General features: G+C 36.6%; 2 protein-coding genes across 15 annotated transcripts; one reads left to right on the forward strand and one right to left on the reverse strand.

Moving 5' to 3' along the window:
- The first annotated feature begins 45 nt into the window (after positions 1-45).
- Positions 46-6,985, forward strand: LOC147401331 (Putative endonuclease or glycosyl hydrolase). Of its 3 annotated transcripts, XM_086442578.1 has the most exons (3): positions 46-206; positions 4,212-4,250; positions 5,126-6,985. In XM_086442578.1, the coding sequence occupies exon 3, from the start codon at positions 5,156-5,158 to the stop codon at positions 6,725-6,727; it is 1,572 nt and encodes a 523-aa protein (XP_086298704.1). In that variant the 5' UTR covers positions 46-206; positions 4,212-4,250; positions 5,126-5,155; the 3' UTR covers positions 6,728-6,985. The 3 variants fall into 3 exon arrangements, with proteins under 3 accessions (XP_086298704.1, XP_086298703.1, XP_086298706.1); XM_086442577.1 differs by lacking the exon at positions 4,212-4,250 and having other exon boundaries at positions 47-206; XM_086442580.1 differs by lacking the exons at positions 46-206; positions 4,212-4,250 and adding an exon at positions 237-2,188.
- Positions 6,986-8,163: 1,178 nt separating this feature from the next.
- LOC147401332 (protein FAR1-RELATED SEQUENCE 9-like) lies at positions 8,164-18,019 on the reverse strand. Of its 12 annotated transcripts, none has more exons than XM_086442565.1 (10): positions 16,757-17,626; positions 12,345-14,594; positions 12,068-12,249; positions 10,867-10,923; positions 10,658-10,744; positions 10,478-10,564; positions 9,586-9,672; positions 9,419-9,497; positions 9,131-9,325; positions 8,166-9,049 (listed from the first exon to the last, which is right to left on the reverse strand). In XM_086442565.1, exons 1-8 carry the CDS (start codon positions 16,815-16,817, stop codon positions 9,450-9,452), a joined length of 2,859 nt encoding a protein of 952 aa, XP_086298691.1. In that variant the 5' UTR covers positions 16,818-17,626; the 3' UTR covers positions 8,166-9,049; positions 9,131-9,325; positions 9,419-9,449. The 12 variants fall into 12 exon arrangements, with proteins under 12 accessions (XP_086298697.1, XP_086298694.1, XP_086298695.1 ...); XM_086442566.1 differs by having other exon boundaries at positions 9,131-9,334; XM_086442567.1 differs by lacking the exon at positions 16,757-17,626 and adding an exon at positions 17,830-18,019 and having other exon boundaries at positions 8,167-9,049.
- Positions 18,020-19,001: the final 982 nt, after the last annotated feature.

Below are 19,001 nucleotides of genomic sequence, written 5' to 3' on the forward strand. Positions count from 1 at the left end.
TTTGACCTTGGACGCAAGGCCTACTTTTACACGTGTAGCCATTTGGAGAGAGAGAAGATTTTGGGTGGATTGTGACCGTCTTCTTCCCATTCTTGGTAAATATGCCTGTGTGCTGAGGTTCGCAAAGTCGCAGTTGGCTGTGCTTCTCTGCAAAATCCACAGATCAGCCTAGATAGTAAAAGTTTATGAGCTGGATTCGGTTGTGGGTAAGTCTTGTTTTCCCCAAAATATATATTAAATGGGAAATATTCTCATCTTTATTTATGTAATTCAGGTCGTTATTAATGAATCTGTGAATCAAAGTTGCATTTTTTGTGTGTGGATATGTTGTTCTTGAGTTCTTTTTGATGATTTTGTTTGTTTTATTGCATTTTGGGAGTTGGGTTTCAGCTATTTGATGTTCTTCTTTTGGGTTGGGTTGTGTTGTTTTGAATTTATTAGATTTTATCATCGGGGATGTGTTGGATAATCTTTGTTGTGTTAAGAGAAATTTGGGATTTGGGTTACTGATTTAGCTACAATTTTATGAGATTGTGATTTATTGAGTATTATTGGATAATCTTTGTTGGTTTGTTCTGGGAAAGTTTGGATTTTGGTCACTGGGTTATGTTCAGCTTTATGAGATTGTGATTTGTTGATTTTTTTAGGGTTTTTGTGTTTAGGTTTAGGATGTGGAAACGAGATACCAAAAAACAAATAGAGAAATCAAATTACAGCAAATCGAGTCCGAAGCATGTTAACAAGTATTTTAATCTTTATTTGTCCTCCCTCGAAGATCAGTAAATGTGCTCAACGAATAAGATCCTAGGATACAATGAATTAGGATATCCGAGTGTTATTAAGTTGTTTTGAGGCAATTTCTGGGTTGCATGCTAACTTGCAGAAAAGCAAGTTGTTTGGGGTTGGAGAAGTGACTGATCTCCCAGTGCTAGCAGCCACGTTGGGTTGTAGAAGTGATATTCTTCTGTCCTCCTATCTAGGTTTACCATTAGGGGCTACTTATTGCACTAAGAGGATATGGGAACGGGTGATAGGGAGATTGGAAAAGAGATTGAGCATGTGGAAGGCTAGATACCTTTCAAAAGGGGGTAAGGTAACACTAATCAAAAGTACTTTATCTAGCATCCTGATTTATTTCCTTTCCCTTTTTTTACTTTGCCTAAGTTCGTGGAGGTCCAAATTGAGAGACTGATGAAGAATTTCTTGTGAAATGATAAGAATAGGGGTAGAAAGTATCATTTGGTGAATTAGAAATTGGTTTGCACTCCTAAGAAAAATTGAGGTTTGAGGTAAACTAGAGATTCGGGGAGGAAAGGAATAGCTTGTGAAGGAGGGTAGTGAAAGCTAAGTATGGGAAGAGAAGATTTGCTTGGTTTAGTGGAGGGGCTAGGGGTATTTATAGTTGTAGTGTGTGGAGAGGAATTCTGAAGGGTATTGACTAGTTCGAGAGGGGGATTAGATTCAAAGTGGGGTCGGGGGATAAGGTTAGGTTTTGGGAGGATTGGTGGTGTGGTAACTCGTCTCTGTCAACTCAATACCTCTCTTTGTACGCTTGTTCGTTGAAAAAGAATTATTCAATTAAAGATTATTTGGTTCAAAGCAGTAGCAATCATTCTTGGAATTTGGACTTCAAAAAGAATTTCAATGATGGGGAGATTACGAAGGTTACATCTCTTTTTGATCTCCCGAATTCTTTCCACTTAAGGGAGAATGATCTGGATAGAAGGGAATGGTTCAAGGCTAAGGATAAGATTTTTTCAGTCCGCTCTTTCTACAAGTGTTTACTTACGTTTTTTGAAGTTTCTTTCTCGGCTTTCATCATTTGGTCCGCCTTGGTTCCATTCAAGGTTTCTTTCTTTGTGTGGCTTGCATCCTTAGGGAGATTCCTTACTTTGAATAATTTGATTTCCCAACGTTGGATTACTCCCAATTTTTGCTCTCTGTGTTCGAGAAATGAGAAATCTGTGAATCACATTTTAATTCATTGTCCTTTTTCCCGGGATATCTGGATGTTTTTTCTGTCTCATTTCTAGGTGGATTGGGTTTTACCACTATCTTTCTTCTCTTTTGGACGGGTGGACCTTTAATACCTTCTCTCTTAGAAAGAGACACCTTTGGATCATCCTTCCCTTTGCCATTGCTTGGAGCCTATGGAAAGAGAGAAACAATCAGGGTGTTCCAGAGCAAGGTGAGTACGTCCCACACCGTGTTATTGGAGATTTTGGGCCTTTTGTACTTATCGTCTAAGTTGAGCAGGGATTTCTTTCGCGGACTTTGTTTTCAGATGGAATTCTATTTGTGATGTGTAGTTTTCTTTTTTGTTGTTTTTGGTTGCTCTTGTTTTTGTCTCAGTTTGTTCTTCTTCCTTGTTTGGGGGCTATCTCAGCCTTCCCTCCTTTTTCTTCTTATCAATAAAATTTTATTCTTATCAAAAAAAGAAAAAGCCAATTATGATGATTCATAGGATAAGTGCTTATGTAATATTGTAGCTTCTTAACTTCATGAACTATCAATTACTAGAGGGTTCTTGCCCCCTATGGATAGCCAAGGAAATCTTGGATGAAGTTACCGTAACTTATTCTGACTGATATTGCTTATGTCTATCAACTATGTCAGAAAATTGCAACTCTTCATTAGGGGAGAATAGTTTGGCCATTATTTTTATTCAACTCTTCATAGACTATTGGAAGAGTTAGATCATTACAAGAGGTTAAAGCGGATACTGATGTTAATAAGGAGAGACATTGAAAACAAGTTGAACAAGATTAAATCTTCAATTTCTTAGCTAGTTTGAACTTTTAGTATATGTTAAAAAAGAGAACTTCGAGTATGTGTACATATTTTGAAGCGAGATGAGCTTCTTACATCATACTAAAGCGTTTGATGAGAGGGATAAGTTAGTGTGTGACAATTATGGGAAGATTTTCCATATATGAGACATTTGTTAGATCTTCATTGGAGAACAAATTTCAACAGTACCAGATCGACTAATCCTTGGCCTTCTTTCTCCAGTTCGACTCATCTAAACTAGTCCGTACACTCTTCATTGTTTTCAAATGGTTTATTTATTGTTGTTTTGGATCGTCTTCATTGTTTAATTTCTCAATTAGAAAGTCAATTTTCTTTTACTTTCTTTGCACAATCAATTATAAAAGTGTTCGCTAACATTTTCTACCATTCTTCATCTAACCCAACTTGGTTCATTAATACTAGTGCATCTGATTTCATGAAAAGTCTGTCATCCATTTTTTCCTTATACAGTCTTATTATCTGGAAATTATAAAGTAAACCAATGGATTCCTGTCCTCTATTTCTAGAAAGGGTTAGATTAGACTCGATAATCATCTCGTTATATTAGACTCAAAAATCATCTTTTTCTTTCCTTTGTTCTTCATGTTCGAAACTTGTCCATGAATTTATTATCTAATAGTAGTCTAAATGAGGCCCAGGTTAGTTTGTGGCACTATCATTTATAGCATTTGTCATTTCTGTCCTTAACATTCCTACTTTCAGACTTTTAAGTTAATTTCGAGTCCTTATCAATAGTGTGAATTATCCAAACATTATCAAACAACTTTTCCTCAGTATGAATAAATTTTTTGTTTCATACCATATTATTCATCATTATGTGCAGGGACCTTCATTTGTATAGCAATGATTATCCATATTTTATTTCTTTCGTCGATGATTTCGGGATATAATGTATCTTGGGATAAGAACATACTCAATTCTAAGATTATTTATGAGTTCAATTTACTGAATTGAAGACTCTGCTTTGAACACTTTTTATCTAGAAGTATGCTCAAATAGAAAGATTATAAATGGGAAAAGAAAATTCCAACCTTAGATTTTTCTTCTCTTTCATTTTTTTTTGTGTGTGTAAACATTTTCATTGAAGTTTAAGATGCCTCCTTGGAGAGACATAACAACTCAATGGATGCAAACTCTTTGAAGAGTCTCAATACCCAATAGATACAAACTAAGGGAAGAGACACAAAGGACCCCTGATGGACCTCTATTCAAAAGGAACAAAACCAGTTTATACATCTAATTTATTCAAAATTCCTATCAAAGGATACTTTATATTGGTTCTGTCTATTATAATTAAAATTTGCTCAAGAGATTTGAAGTGTTTCTCTTTGTTGTTTCTGATTTAGTCCGAGTAGGATCTCTTAAAATTTATTTGTTTTCCTTTTCTTTCACAAGTGAAGGAAAAAAAGATACAAATGAGAGGGAAAGCTCTGAAGGAGGTTGGGTGTCAACACTTAATTTACACTCCACATAGTATGTCTTGAATTTAATTATTCAAAAGCCCTTGTGCTCCAACATCGATTTTCCATAATTCTAGTTTTGTGTTGATTACATTGTCTTCTCAACTAATACTATTTCATCTACAAATAACATACACCAAGCTTGAAAATATTAATGCATATTTAAAATAAAAAATATATAATAATACACAAATATAGTGCTTTATAGTTTATTCATTAAGAAAGCATTTTACATATAACATATGGATTATTTTGACATCGCCATTCTCATTTCCATGTAGAATATTGTTGCTTTTCACACTTGGACTCTTGAATACTTGTGTGTGTGTGTGTGTATAGTGGAAAGTAGTAAATCTTCATTTCCACACTTTGGTATAGTTGTTTATTATATTTTTATGATTTATCGGTGCATTTTAATGTTTTTTAATAATTTTCCACTGTTTCAATAAAAATTCCTGAATATTTCCGTCCCTTCCACAACATTTCTATCATTTCCATGAAAACTATTAATGTCCACACTGATCAAAATACATTTGTATTTCCATGCTGATTAAAATAGACATCGAAATCGAAATTTAATACCTTGCCCCCACCTAATGCCAGTTTGGTGCACATGCATGATAATGGAGGAGATCATGGAGCATAAACCTAAAACTGGACTTCTTGGGGTGAAGTTAACATACAAAACTATGCTTTTTTTCCTTTTTACAAGTCCCTAACCATCAATAATTAACTTCCCAATGGTGTACATGAATAAAATCCATTCATTGGTTGACATGTTCTTGTATTCACTCAATGAAGATCCTACTTCGTTATATTTTCATTCAATCTTATTTCTTCTTTACAATATGCAGGAAGCTTGAATCTTTTATCACTCAACCATAATGGCTAATCCAAATACTTCTTCAATTAAATTGTCTATGGAATCCTTGGATCTCAGTGAATCAAATACCATGAACTCAGACATAGGCCCTTCTCACGTATCCACCAACCAACAAACTAGAATCTCATCACATGGGCCTGTGTCTATTCTATGGGACATTGAGAACTGCCCCATCCCAAGTGACGTCCGCCCCGAAGATGTGGCTGGCAACATTCGAATGGCACTACGTGTCCACCCCATTATCAAAGGTGCCGTAACATTGTTCTCTGCATACGGAGATTTCAATGCCTTCCCAAGGCGCCTTAGAGAGGGTTGTCAGAGAACCGGTGTGAAACTCGTTGATGTCCCCAATGGAAGAAAAGATGCAGCCGACAAGGCTATCTTAGTCGACATGTTTCTCTTTGCACTCGACAACCCTCCACCATCTTCAATCTTACTCATCTCTGGGGATGTAGATTTTGCTCCGGCTTTGCACATACTTGGCCAACGTGGGTACAATGTCATTCTCGTTATCCCGGCAGGTGTTGGTGTCTCATCTGCTCTGAGCAATGCTGGGCGGTTTGTCTGGGACTGGCCTAGTGTGGCTCGTGGAGAAGGCTTCGTGCCACCTAAGATGCTTTCCTCTCGTGGGTCATCTGAAATTACGGGATATCTCGTGGGGAGCCATATCAACGACAACCCAGATGGCCAAAATGAAGAAGAAGCTATCGTTTATATGGGAGTCTCCCAAAGTGAGTACGCAGCTCGAGCTAATATCAATCAAATGTGCTACTCGAGGATGTCACAGTCTTTATCCGAATATAATAGTCATCTTCTTATGCCTTGTTTGCCCACTTCAAGGTCACAAAGTCTCCCATATGGTTTGGGTGAGCCTAGTGACCGAAATGAAGTGCAAGACCCACTATTGTGGGTCCAGCCCGGAGACATCAATGGCTTAAAAGGCCAGCTAGTGAGACTCCTTGAGCTTTCAGGAGGGAGCCTACCTCTTGTTCGTGTTCCCGCAGAGTACCATAAAATTTTTGGGCGGCCATTGTATATGGCCGAGTATGGGGTGTTCAAGCTTGTGAACCTGTTCAAGAAAATGGCTGACACCATGACCGTGGAAGGGAAAGGCCAAAAGAAGTGTGTCTACCTCCGTAACTCCATCGATAGAAACAACAAAGTAGACAACAATGCTCCTCCAAGTCTAGTGAGGAAGGATAAGAAGAGAAAGGGGCCTCAAGAAGAGAATGTGGATATTAGCACTTGTCGTATAATGGGTTGCTCTTCTGACGAGTTCTCCGATGATGAGAGGGGTGCTGAGATTGCTTTGGACCCAACCAATGAATTTGATGGGCATCTCGAACAATTCAGGTATGAAGTGCAAGAGCTCCTCGTGAGTTGTTCATGGAAGATACCCTTGGTTAGTTTCGAAGAGGTGTACAAACAACGATACAAGAAAGCTTTGGACTACAAGAGCTTTAGTGTGGATGTGTTGGAGGAGTTGATCGGCAAGGTCGGAGACATTGTTCTTTTATGCGAGGAACATGACAGCAAAAGAAAGTTCATTGTCCCTACACGCATGTGTGGCTAGAAGCCGGCTTGATCTCCACCTTTTTTTTTATGGTAAATTATTTGGGATCCAAGATCAACTATGTTTTTCTTCCGTTACAAATCGGAGCAGGAAAGGGTGTGTTTTTTTTAATCTATAATTGTGTCCATCATGGATTCAAGCCTATTTTTCATGTTTCCATGTGAGACTCATCTGAACAACTCTCCTCTACACATGAGGAGTCCCTGTGTTTAACCAATCAACCACTAATGTTAGTAAATTTACTTTGCATCTGAGGAATTTTATGTTATTCTGATTCAAATGTTGGTTTATGTGTTTGTGTGGAACTTGTGCCATGGTTGTCTACTTCAAAGATGGTTGTAGTTTTTTTTTTTTTTTGATAAGTATAATATATTGAAAAAGGGAGAAGAACAAGGAGGCCGAGGAGGCCTCTCAAAGAACTACAAAAAAGAAAGTAAAGACATCAATGATTACATAAAAAGTTCCATCTAAAAAGAAAGTCATCAAAAGTAACCCTTGTAAAGTCTATGTTCTGTTTTGACAAAAGATATAATCAGCCCAAGATCTCCAAGAAACTTCTGTGAGGACTTCTCGTCTTATCATTAAATACCCAGTTATTTCTCTCGTTCCACACCCCCTAAACAATAGCCGAGGGAAGAATAGTTCTTCCCAAAGGAATCTTTTTCTGGATGAGAAAGCATTGTTGTAATTAATGAGGGAAAAGTTTGTAGATGGTAAAGGGAACTTGTGCCATGGATGTATATGAGATGGCTTAACATGCGCAACCCGGGCTGCTGTTTACCAACGTTAATAGCTGTGTACTAATCTGGGGTTGGTGATGGTTTGAACTTGGTAACTGACCTAAACCCAACAAAATCTGCCCATATTCAACAATTTGTATGGGCATGTGTACAGCCTATGTCATGTTTACTTTAACGTAAGAAATAAAAGTTTCTTGGCCCTTTTCACCAGCAGACCCAAAGTAGACTGATTGAAAATTTTGGTAAATCGCTGCTTTGTCCTTGGTGTCCACAATATACGGTTCATTTTTACAGGATAGAAAGTTGATTGGGTTTGAAAAAATTTATAGATTGAATATCAAACTCAGCTAACCAAAGCAATCAAAAGGCTTTCCATCCTTTTTTGCAGTCTAACGGATAAGTATTAATGGACCCATGTAAAATTAATCAAACTGGTTTTGTAGATCGGGTAGATTGTAAAGAGGTTTGAATCTGAATTTCTTGTGCTGGGGTTTCGGGGGTTTTACCGAATCATGCAAGAAAGATTGGTTAATTACTGGACTGGCATGGTATTGAAAATATTTATCAAATTGGTAAATTTACCATTTTGATCATTCAAAGACTACCAAAACAGTAAATTTTTAACAGTAACTCTACTTTCTTTGACGATTTTACCCTTATATAATAACTAAATGCCCTTGTTTTTCTGTTAAAATTGCAAAAATACCTCTCAAACCACTCTCTGTCGAATGAAACGCAGGGGTGGCAGTCGTGATGTTTTACAGTGTAAGTCCTATAGATTTTAGTAAAATCAAGGACAAGGGTAATGGTGATTTTGATAGTAGTATGGATTTAAGTGGGTTTTTTAAGTAATTAGTTAAGCACCATGATGCCAATATTTTAAAGCAGAGGTACATTTGTTCTGGTAAATATTTTGAAAAGCATACCAATCCAGTAATTTGCACAAAAGTTTGCACCATTATGGTAATTTCTCCTTTATTTATGGCATGAAATGAAACAACTCTATTTTTCCAATGTCGAAGACCATTGAATGCTTTCCTCAGGTTCACACATATATGCATCTTGCCCATGTTTTCATGGTAAGAATTTTATCCCTCTTTGGAGATTTTTAACAAACACCTCCATGAGATATCAGACATATTAGTAACACCCCAAGTCAAGCCAAAACTGTTATTGACCTATAAATAATAAAAAAAACTGTTAAAAATACTAAATTACCCTAAAGTTTATAAACAAAGATTATTTAGCCCCCCTTGCTTCATCATCTTCGTCCCACTGGGAACCAGCCCTCATCCTGCTCCCAATCATCACTTGATCACTTCATCATCTAGTGGGCCCACCTCTGTACAGGAAAATCTCCATTATGGATCCTTGCTGCATTCGATGATGTGATCATCGATGGTATCGATACACTTTTGTCCATGGTAGTCTGTGTTCAATTGGGCTCTTAACTAAGTCCTTTCAATATGGCACAAAATGAAGGAGAAATAAGGATTAACATATCCACAAATAGTAGCTCTATCTGACAACAATATAGCTCGGCGACCTTTAAAGAAGTTTCTCGGCTTCAATGATCCAAGACCTGCAAAACCCAAAGAAAATTATATCTCGAAATTTTCTAATAATCCCATGTTCATGACCCAAGTAGGATTAAGATCAACACCTCTCATCCGCAAATCTTTCGAAAAAATATGAAATAATTTCTCTACCCCAGGTTCACTGGCGATATCTCCTTGTCTTTTCTCAGTTTCAAAAGAATAAAACATATCTTGGACTTCTCTCCTTGAATCTAATCTTTAGTCTATCCCTTTGTCGTCTCTATGTACATGCAAACCCAATGCTTCTAACTTTGCGACTCCTACATATTCTTAAAATAGAAAATAATGTTAAAGTCGAGCAGAAATTCTAAAACAGAAAGGGCAGGACATTTATCATATCAGACCATTTTTACCTCGTTTTCATACCCTACTTGTGATTCAAGTTCAGTTTCTTGGTAGTGAGAACTGCAGTTCATCAGAATCTGATGACTCCTACAAATTATTAAAATAGAAACTAATGTAAATTGATGGGAGTTTCAAATTAGATAAACAAGATCACTATGCCTTGTAAGACCTTTACCTCGCTAGACTCAAAACCTATTGTACCCGGGGTTGGTTGCAGGTCTATATGAGTTGGTGGTTGTAGTGCATTGTGAGTTAAAGATGCCTACAACATATTATCGCATGAATTAATGAGAACCCTACAAAACATTTTCTTTTGTTGGTGGATGTATTAATCGTGACATAATTACAATATTAAAAGCACTAATGAATTAATATGTAAAACTTAACCCCAAAGGGTTTGTGAAACGACCAAGACCACACCTCAGGAGGCGGAGGTCTTGATTTTGAATCCCCCCTTAGGGGCCACTTTCAAGGATTTATCCAAGAAATTACCACGTGCCCCGAGGCTTAGTCTGGTGCTCTAAGAGGTCTGGATATCTCGGTTCCAAAAAATTAAAAACTGGCAAGTCATTTCTACAAAAAAAAAAAGAAAATTTATCAACATTATTAATTTTTTTTTCAAAAAAAAAAAGAAAGAATATCCTGTTTGACTTACCATTCATAGAAATATTTTACCAAAGTCTTGCATTTTATAACAAAAAATTTGAATATTGGAAAATACTAGCCTCAACCCATGGATTGAGGTTCTGCATCAATGTGACTGTTGGGATGTTAGGGATTCCCAAGAAAAATGTATGGCTAGGAAAAAGTGTCTTAATCCCTAGAAGATCGGAACTGATTGCTAGGAAATCTGTGTTTTTCCTCAAATTTTAATGGTCATGTTGATGGAGAGTCCTTGAATATTTCAGTTGACTATTAATGTTCAGCAAAAAAATGAATAATGATTTCCACAAAAATACATACAAAAGAAATCGTTTCATATCAAGCCTTGGGGAAATGGAACTATTTTGGCATATTTTATGGATATATCGAAATTCAATACTATAATCAAAGCTATTAATATTTACCTGGTTTGACTCAAACCTAGGGTTTGTAGAAGGTGATTGTGGATACACATATGTTGGGAACCGTGACTCACCATGATTGAAGGATACCTACATAATATCATTAGAAGAAAGGGATTGCACCTGAATGAATGATTATAAATAACGAAGTATAAAATATTAAAAGATCTCTCAATTAAGTACCTGATTAGACTTAAAAGCAGTGTTCATAGTGGGCAGTTGTGGGTGTATACCTACTAAGAACTGTGGCTTACTTGAAATATATGAAACCTGCATAATATTATCTAAGAAATAAGTTTAAGCTTGGTAATTAACTCATCAGAAATACAAAAGTCAATGACACCAAAACCTGTTAAAAAAACTAACTGATATGACAACTGAGTGAAGCTTGCCTCGGTGGTATTATGATTGATAAATGGATTGCCTTCAAACCCGGGAACACATGATCCCTGTGTGATCAGAGGAAGAAGCCTAACATTAAAAAAATCATATCTTTACTATTATAATGAGAGAAGGCGGAGTAGAATTGGTTCGACACCAAAATTCGAGTGGCCAGTAAATGCCCCCACTTTCAAATTTAAATTTCATATAATCAGGATTATTATAGTAAATAACCAAGAAAAGTGCAACTTACACTTAGCTTATTTTCAAAATTACAAAAGTATCTTTATTACTATGTAATCTACAAAAACCCTTTAATCAATATCTTAAATTACAAATAAGCCCTTTTGATACATGTGCATTTGCACCTGCCACCATCTAGTATTAAATAATGGTAAAGACATCTGGACATATAAATTAAGCATTTTTAGCAAATGTCAACTTGTTCCCAATGTTGTCAAATGCGATCGCAAATGCTATTTTCTATTAGTAAATCGCATATGCCATCATGGCATTAGGGTTTCTGGTTCATTATGCCACGGCATACAAAAGTATGTGATGGTGTATGCAATGGCATATTACTCCAATAGGTGATTTGACAATTGGAGCATTAAATTCAAGTTTTTTTTAATCTATCTTCTCCTACAACTACCCTATTCCACCCCCTATTCATGCATTATTCTAAGTTATTTCTTTTATTCTTTCACTCACATACATTCTCTTTAAATCTTATTTTTTACTTTATTCTTTCAAAATATTGAGTTTATGCATTCTAACATAAGATCATAGTATCCAATGATTAAACTATTAAAACACAATCCACTTTAATTATCTAGAACTAGAACTAGAACTTGATAATTAAAGTAAGCCACCTTTGTATCATGAAAAGTTTATATATTATTGACTATTTAACTTCTTGAGTTCTCTTATTCTTGTTACTAAATGACTAAATGAAATCAATTTTATTCAATTTGAAAAATGAGTGCTATCCAAAATCAAAATATATTGTTATAGGTTTGTTTTTATTTTCTTATATTTTTCTAATTTTTTAAACATCCCCACCCCTTTTTTCTTATTTTTTACTGTTTTTATTTACTTATTTTAAATAAAAAAATATTTTGTGCAATATGCGACAACATATGCCATATGTGATTTTGCATATGCGCACAACATATGCTGGTCGCATATGCTATTTGATAACATTGCTTGTACCTGACTATTTTGAGTTGGAATATAGTTGGGGCTAACAACTGGATAGAATAAGTGCATCGACTCGGAAATGCCAAGAGTACTTTGAATGGGAGCGGAACTTGGCATGGAAACTATCGGGGGACAACTTGGATGAATTGATGGTTCATTGCTTTTCTCCCCAATTGATACTCCATCACTTTGTCCTACGGTCAAGAAATACACAAACAATAAACTATGTGAGCGAATAATGATAGAACTTCACAATTGAAATTAGACTAAAAAAAAATGTTTTGCTAACCTTCTTTCCCCATTCTTACTTGTGGAAGATTCCCACTGGTCTCATTGTTCGAATAAAAATTACTGGTTCTAGACTTCTTCCTTTGGCCTCCTTCCACTCCATTTAGTATAACACTAGATGGTCGGCTACTCTCACTTCCTTGAGCGATGATCATTCTTTCTCCAATATTTACTTGCGGAGTTGTTTGCAAAGCACCTTTGGGAGCTTTTGTTGTTGCATTTATGGCAGATTCCACTTCTAACAAGGCATTGGCTAATGCACGTTTAGCCACTACGTATACCTCTTCATTGAGTGCACCCTTGGTCGCAATATTAATGGACTTACGACAAAGCTCATTATAACGCAACAATGAATGTGCCTTAGAGTCAGATTGAACTGGATTCCCACTTTTGTCCTTTACAACCCCCAACTTAGCATCTTTTGTCCATCTCTTTAGAATATACTGGCTTGGGAGGTCATGGATATTTCTATGATAAAGTACCTTTATGATATGACGACATAAGATTCCAACGAAGTCAAACTTTTTACAACTACACACAGCCTGCCAATTAGAAGAGTCGATTGTAACAAGTCCTTTTGCATGTTTCTCCTGAGTAACTTCGTATTTGTAAATAGTCCCATCTGCCCCGCAATCTTCTACCTTACACAAAATCCATTCTTTGTACTCGTCCGCAAACATTTCAAATACAGACCGCGTGTATTTATCTGCTGCTTGCTTTAACATTGGTGCCGGAAAAAACACATTTGGTGATGTTTGAACCGAGTGAAAATCTTCATGTAACTCCCTCTCACGCAAAAAATCAACTTCTCTTTCATAACGAGCAATAAACTCAACAAAAGAGTGTTTCTTTTTCACAAACTTCTTTAAGAATTTGTGTATGGTTTTACCATGTTGAGCAGTAGTCATATCTGCACAAAAGGTTTCACGGTCATACACTAATGCCCATGTTTCACGCACCTTAAATAAATCATCCAACCATTTATTTCCTACCAGGTTATATTCATGTAGCATCTTCTCCCACCCTGATAGGAATTCCTTCTCAGTATCGTGAGCATATATACACTTTTTGAAATCATGTAGAAAACCCGGCATCCCATATACATTAGAAAGGTGATCAGCCCCATCACGGATTATATTCCACAAACAAAGTCGATGGTGTGTTTCTGGCATCACAATAGATATGGCCTTCGCAATTTCCTCACACTGGTCCGTAAGGATGGTCTTAGGCTTGTGTCCAGACATTGCTTTCATCCATCTCTCAAACAACCACACAAAAGATTCAATGGTTTCATCTAATATAAATGCACCACCAAATAAGACAATCTGTTTATGATGATTAACTCCAATGAATGGTGCAAATGGCCAGCCATTCTTGTTTGTTAGATAAGTTGTGTCAAAAATAACAACATCCCCAAAGTAATTATAGTCCATGATTGACCTTGCATCTGCCCAAAAGAGGTTAGCCAGCTGGCTTTCTTTGTCAACTATCATCGAATAAAAGAAAGATGGATTCTCAGATTGTTTTCTTGTAAAATAATCCGACAATGCATATACATCACCCTTCCCGAGTTCTTCTTTTCGCTTGTCTCTTAGATGGTTTTGTGTAGTTCCAGCATTGTCATGCTTTTCAACATGTTGACTCATGTAATCAAGGCCATCAGCTTGCACACTGCCCACAACATTGAAGCTTTTAGTTTCAGTATCTGGAATGCCTTCCATTCTCCTTTTTGACCTTGAAGTATAAGAGTTTGATGGGGATGCAAGAAGGTGGTTATGCTCGTAAACAATACTGGTAACCACCCATTTGTTTTCCTTTTCATATTTAATAACCATACGTGCCATGCAATTAGTTCGTACTTGTGGACGTTCTTTTCTCACATATTGATACCGGTGATCCTTTTTCCGAAGACCTTGTTTAAAACATACAAAAACTCGTTTCCGCATCGTCCCATCTGCTCTCTTAACTAGTTTGTCTCTCCGAACAACAAAGCCCATTTTCTGAGCAAATTCATTATATCTATCAAATGCTTTTTCTTCCGATTCAAACACCATACCCTCACAAACCATGTCCTTGAATTTCTTTGGATCACCTTCGTTCGATACATTTGATTCTGCTTGTACCCTTTGATTAGCATCATTTAAAGTTTGCTCATCATCACCATCTAGTGTTTGTTCAACAATTTCTTCTCTGTCATCCACTGAAGTTCTTGAACTTCTACTATTTGAGCTCACTTCACCAACATCCATAGCTGTGCCACAATAAACATTCTAGACATTAGTCTACTGTACACAATGATTTGAAAAAAAGAGAAAAGAGTGACATTCATATTTAATTCTAATATATATAAATGAATGTTGTTATAACGAAGAATGTAATCATCTCCCAAGCTTCTAATTAAGCATATTTCCCAAGCAAAAGAGGATTGGGCTCAGCAGAACAGAAGCTTATCGGTGGTTTGAGTCAGCATTGGCTGAAGTCACCTTGTTCCGACAGGGACGAAGGGTCAATGTAATATGAGAGTAGATCGGCATTTCTTTCCTTCCCTAAATCGATCCACTAGTAGGTAGCGGGCGGAGAGATGAATAATAATGAAAGGTCTTCCTTTTTTTTCTGCAAAAAACATATCTGATTGATGGGAATTTAAGAAATCTGATGCGACCCTTTATTACTATTACTCAATATGCCAATGCTATGAAGCTACGCCATTCAAAGCATCGAGTGAGAGTGAGGTTGTCCAGTTTCAAAACCAATGCAAGCAACCCCGAAGCGTATAGAAGGGATAATAGTTGACTGGGAACTTCTTCCGTTGTTTCTGCGTCCATCGTTCCACATTCCGACGACGCAGGATGAACGGCGGATAGGAGCCAGCAACCGATTTGATTCGATGATTCGCCCGCAACAAGACAATGAATTTAGGATAAGAAAAGAGCCAGCAGGAAGAGCGCGAGGAAGCCATCATACCATAAATAGGAACATGGTGAGGCTAATAGGCCCGCCCATAGCTGACCCTGGTGGGAGGAAAGAGAAAAGAAAAAGAGCCCCTTTTCCTTCATAGGTCTGAGACAAAGTTGACCAAATAAACTCTCTGCTCCTCGGATTAGGACTAGCATAAATCGTAGAACAGAGCCAATCAGCATGATCATTGCATGAGAATAGAACTTCCACCTTTTGGCTCGTGACTTATTGGTAAATCAACTTTGATTCTCGATCAACCAATAATGTGGGACCCTTAACATGGTTAAAGCTAAATTGCTTGAAGTCCAGGTGCTACATTGGTACTCTTTCTACCACCATCAACTGGAGGGAGTAGTCTCCTTCGGACCCTCTATCCCCATAAAGACTCAAAGGCAAAAAGACGAATAATAGACCATCTATCCTACCCGAACGCCATATTCAGAGCCAAACCGAACACGCTATTGACCAACGGGAAGGATGACAGAGTAGCTTCCTTCGGCGAGTAACTAGAAGAAAGAAGGAATTGGCTAACTCATCTATCCCCTTTTAAAATAAAGAGAGTTGCACCTTTAAAATAGAGAGTTCGCTAGAGAGGACATTCTCTTATCTTGAATGGAACTATACTATAAAGGAAGAGGCTTCAAAGCAGCCTTAGTGTGCCAAAATCGATATTTTAGATTTTTGTATAGAATATCAATTGAAGAGCCGCTCTTGTTGCTAAATCCTATAGTAAGGACCCACTGCCCAAAGTGCCCTAATGGATCGGTCACCGGTGGGTCTAAATTACACTTTTGCATAGGCAAGACATTCAAAAAGAATATTATGAAGATAGATCGCAAAGACAAGGAAACACAGCTCAAAGTGCCTTACGTGGGTCGGTCTCTGGTGGCTACGTGTGCTTTCTACTTTCATTCTATTCTTTTGGATGGTGGCTCGACTTGACTGACAATCAGGGCGCCAGCATATCCTTCTCATAAGACCGACTAATAATTTCATGTTTTTGCATTTTTTTGTCGTAGTTTACAATTATTTGCCGTTGTTCTTGATTTATTTTCTTAAGTACACGGCTCGACCGATAGGGGGGGGGGGGATAAAGCAGTCGTTAGGAAGAATCGGGGAAGGGCGAGATGTGAATAGATTTGAGTTTTCTGAAGCGCTGGGAGGGAATAGTTGAATTGCTTGATCGACCCCCGAATCTCCAATGGAATCATGCAACCCTCGAACGACGAGGAGGGAGTCAGAGACTTTGATAACTCTATGGATCCGACACGGATAGATAAACTCACTGCTATCATTGGCCCCGAGCTTTTTTCCACGAATGGATCGGACTCAAGATGAGAAACTTAGGAAGTCTTAATTTTCATGTAAACAACAACAACAACAACAAAAAAGTACATAAATTTAACCAAGGTTAATTACATTAGTTAAACAAACAGCCCTTTACTCTCTCCTCACCTTTTTTTCCTCCTCTTTCTTCTTCATTCCTATATGGTATCAGAGCTTCCAAGTGGCACATACCGGGAATTTTGATCGGCCTAACACCCACAATAGGGATTTGTAAAAGGTTTTGACAAAGAAAATCTTATTCCCTGTTATCGTCCAAATTTTTTGGTCTTCCTCACTTGGGTTTATGGTAACAAAGAACAATAAATTCGTTAGAGCAACAGCAATAAGTATTCCCCAGTCGTTGCATCTTCTTTTGAAACCAAAATCCCAAGATAAATCATCGCCAATTTGCCTCATGAACCTCTAAACTGGATGATCTTTCAAAGATGAAACCTTCTATCTCATCTGAGACAACTGCGACATCTCCCCAAGTCATCTCGGCATCATTCATGAATGAGATGAGATGAAATTCTGAGATTAAAAACTATGGACAGAGAACACGATGTAAACCACTCCCCTCTTGCTTCTTTCCACCATAATAACAGAGCAATTGTTTACCCACATTTTCTTTAATACAAAATGCTTAAATTTGTATCTCCTGAATTCATCTGCTTTGCTTAATCACCAATGTTCTCTTTCTTTCACAATCTTTGGGTAAAGTAGAGACATCAATAAACTAATTTCCAAAAATCTACTCTTTTTTGTTTATTCTCAACAAAATTCAACAAAATACAACAGGAAAAAAAAGAATTTTTATGAGATACCCATTACCCAAATCACAGTCAAATAACAGATACAAGATGACAATCTATTAAACAATGTGAAAAACAAATTTGACATCAAAATATTAAAATTTTCATACAAAATTTAGCAAAATAGAATAGAAAAAAAGGAATTTTTATGCGATATGAATACCCAAATCACCACCAAATAACAGATACAAGATGACGAATCTATAATACAATATGAAAAAAAAAATTTTGACATCAAAATATCACTTATCACTTTTTTCAATCTTCACAAACATTATGAACCCAATAACAATTAACAAAAATTAAAAACTGAGAGCAAACGATGTTGTTCATCTTGGTAACACAGCAACAAAATATTGGATATAGAGATAGAGAGAGTAAATGAAATACCGAGGTTTGAGCTTATCTTTCATGGGTTTCCGTTACATTTAATAGAGAGGAACGAATCTCATAGATTTGGAAAGAAACTCAGAAGAGACAGAGAGAGCCATTTGAGAGAGACGATGTGAAATGAGGACTTATATAGGTTTCAGAACTTAGAAACAAGACCCAGAAATAAAAGGCCTTCTGGAGCTGCACCTCAGAAATCTTAGCTGTGGTGTTAGATTTCAGTTACAAGTATTTAATGTGCTAGGTTTGAAGAACCCGGCCCAACTCATTCCGGGTCAAACATTTTGGGCATTTTAGAAATACCACCCTGTTAAATTGGTGATATTAGGTTTAACCTCTTTCAAAATACAATATTAGATTTTACATCCCTTGACCATAAGTCAATGTTATATTTTCTTGATGATTTACCAGTCAAATTTTGATTTTTTTCCCTCTCAAAATACTCTTCAAATACTTAAATTACTAAATAAAAATTTGGAATAAATAAATATTTCACTGATAAATCATGAAGAAAAAGCAATGTTGACTTGTTATTCATGGGGGTAAATCTAATATCACCAATTTAACAAGGGTGTTTTTAAAATATACAAACATTTTCTAATGATTCTCTATGATTGCATGGAGTTTTTAACATGAATTGGATGGAAAAAAATCAAGGGAAATGAATTCTAATTTTGGGTTCCATATAGGAAAATATAAAAAAGATAGGGCAAGTGTGAAAGATAAATATTTATAGGTGGGAAAATCATTTTGTTAAGGGTTTGGATAGGAAAACATTTTCCCATCCAGGGTGGATAATCGCTTTGGATGGAAAAATGAATTTCATGAAAAATATTCAATCATACACCTCTGAAATCATTTTCCTATCCATTTTCCATGCATGAGCACATGATATCTCTAATATTGACCAAAATATGGGTCTGTTTACATTGAACAAAATAGGGGTATAATGAATTTTTGACTTCACGAAACTAAGTATGAATTGAACCACGGTAATTAGAGCATTAATCTGATCAAAGTATACTTAGAATTAGGGGTGCAACTTGGTTCGATTTGTGGTCAAACTAGAACTAAACTGACTTAGGCCAGTTCCATTAAATGAAAACTGGAATTGAATCAAATTGCCATAGAACCAAACCAACCCGAACCGAGCTAAAGTCGGTTCGATTTGG

This window comes from Akebia trifoliata, chromosome 5, assembly GCF_017979445.1.
Source record: "Akebia trifoliata isolate Shusen 1 chromosome 5, ASM1797944v1, whole genome shotgun sequence".
Taxonomy (NCBI): Eukaryota; Viridiplantae; Streptophyta; class Magnoliopsida; order Ranunculales; family Lardizabalaceae; genus Akebia; species Akebia trifoliata.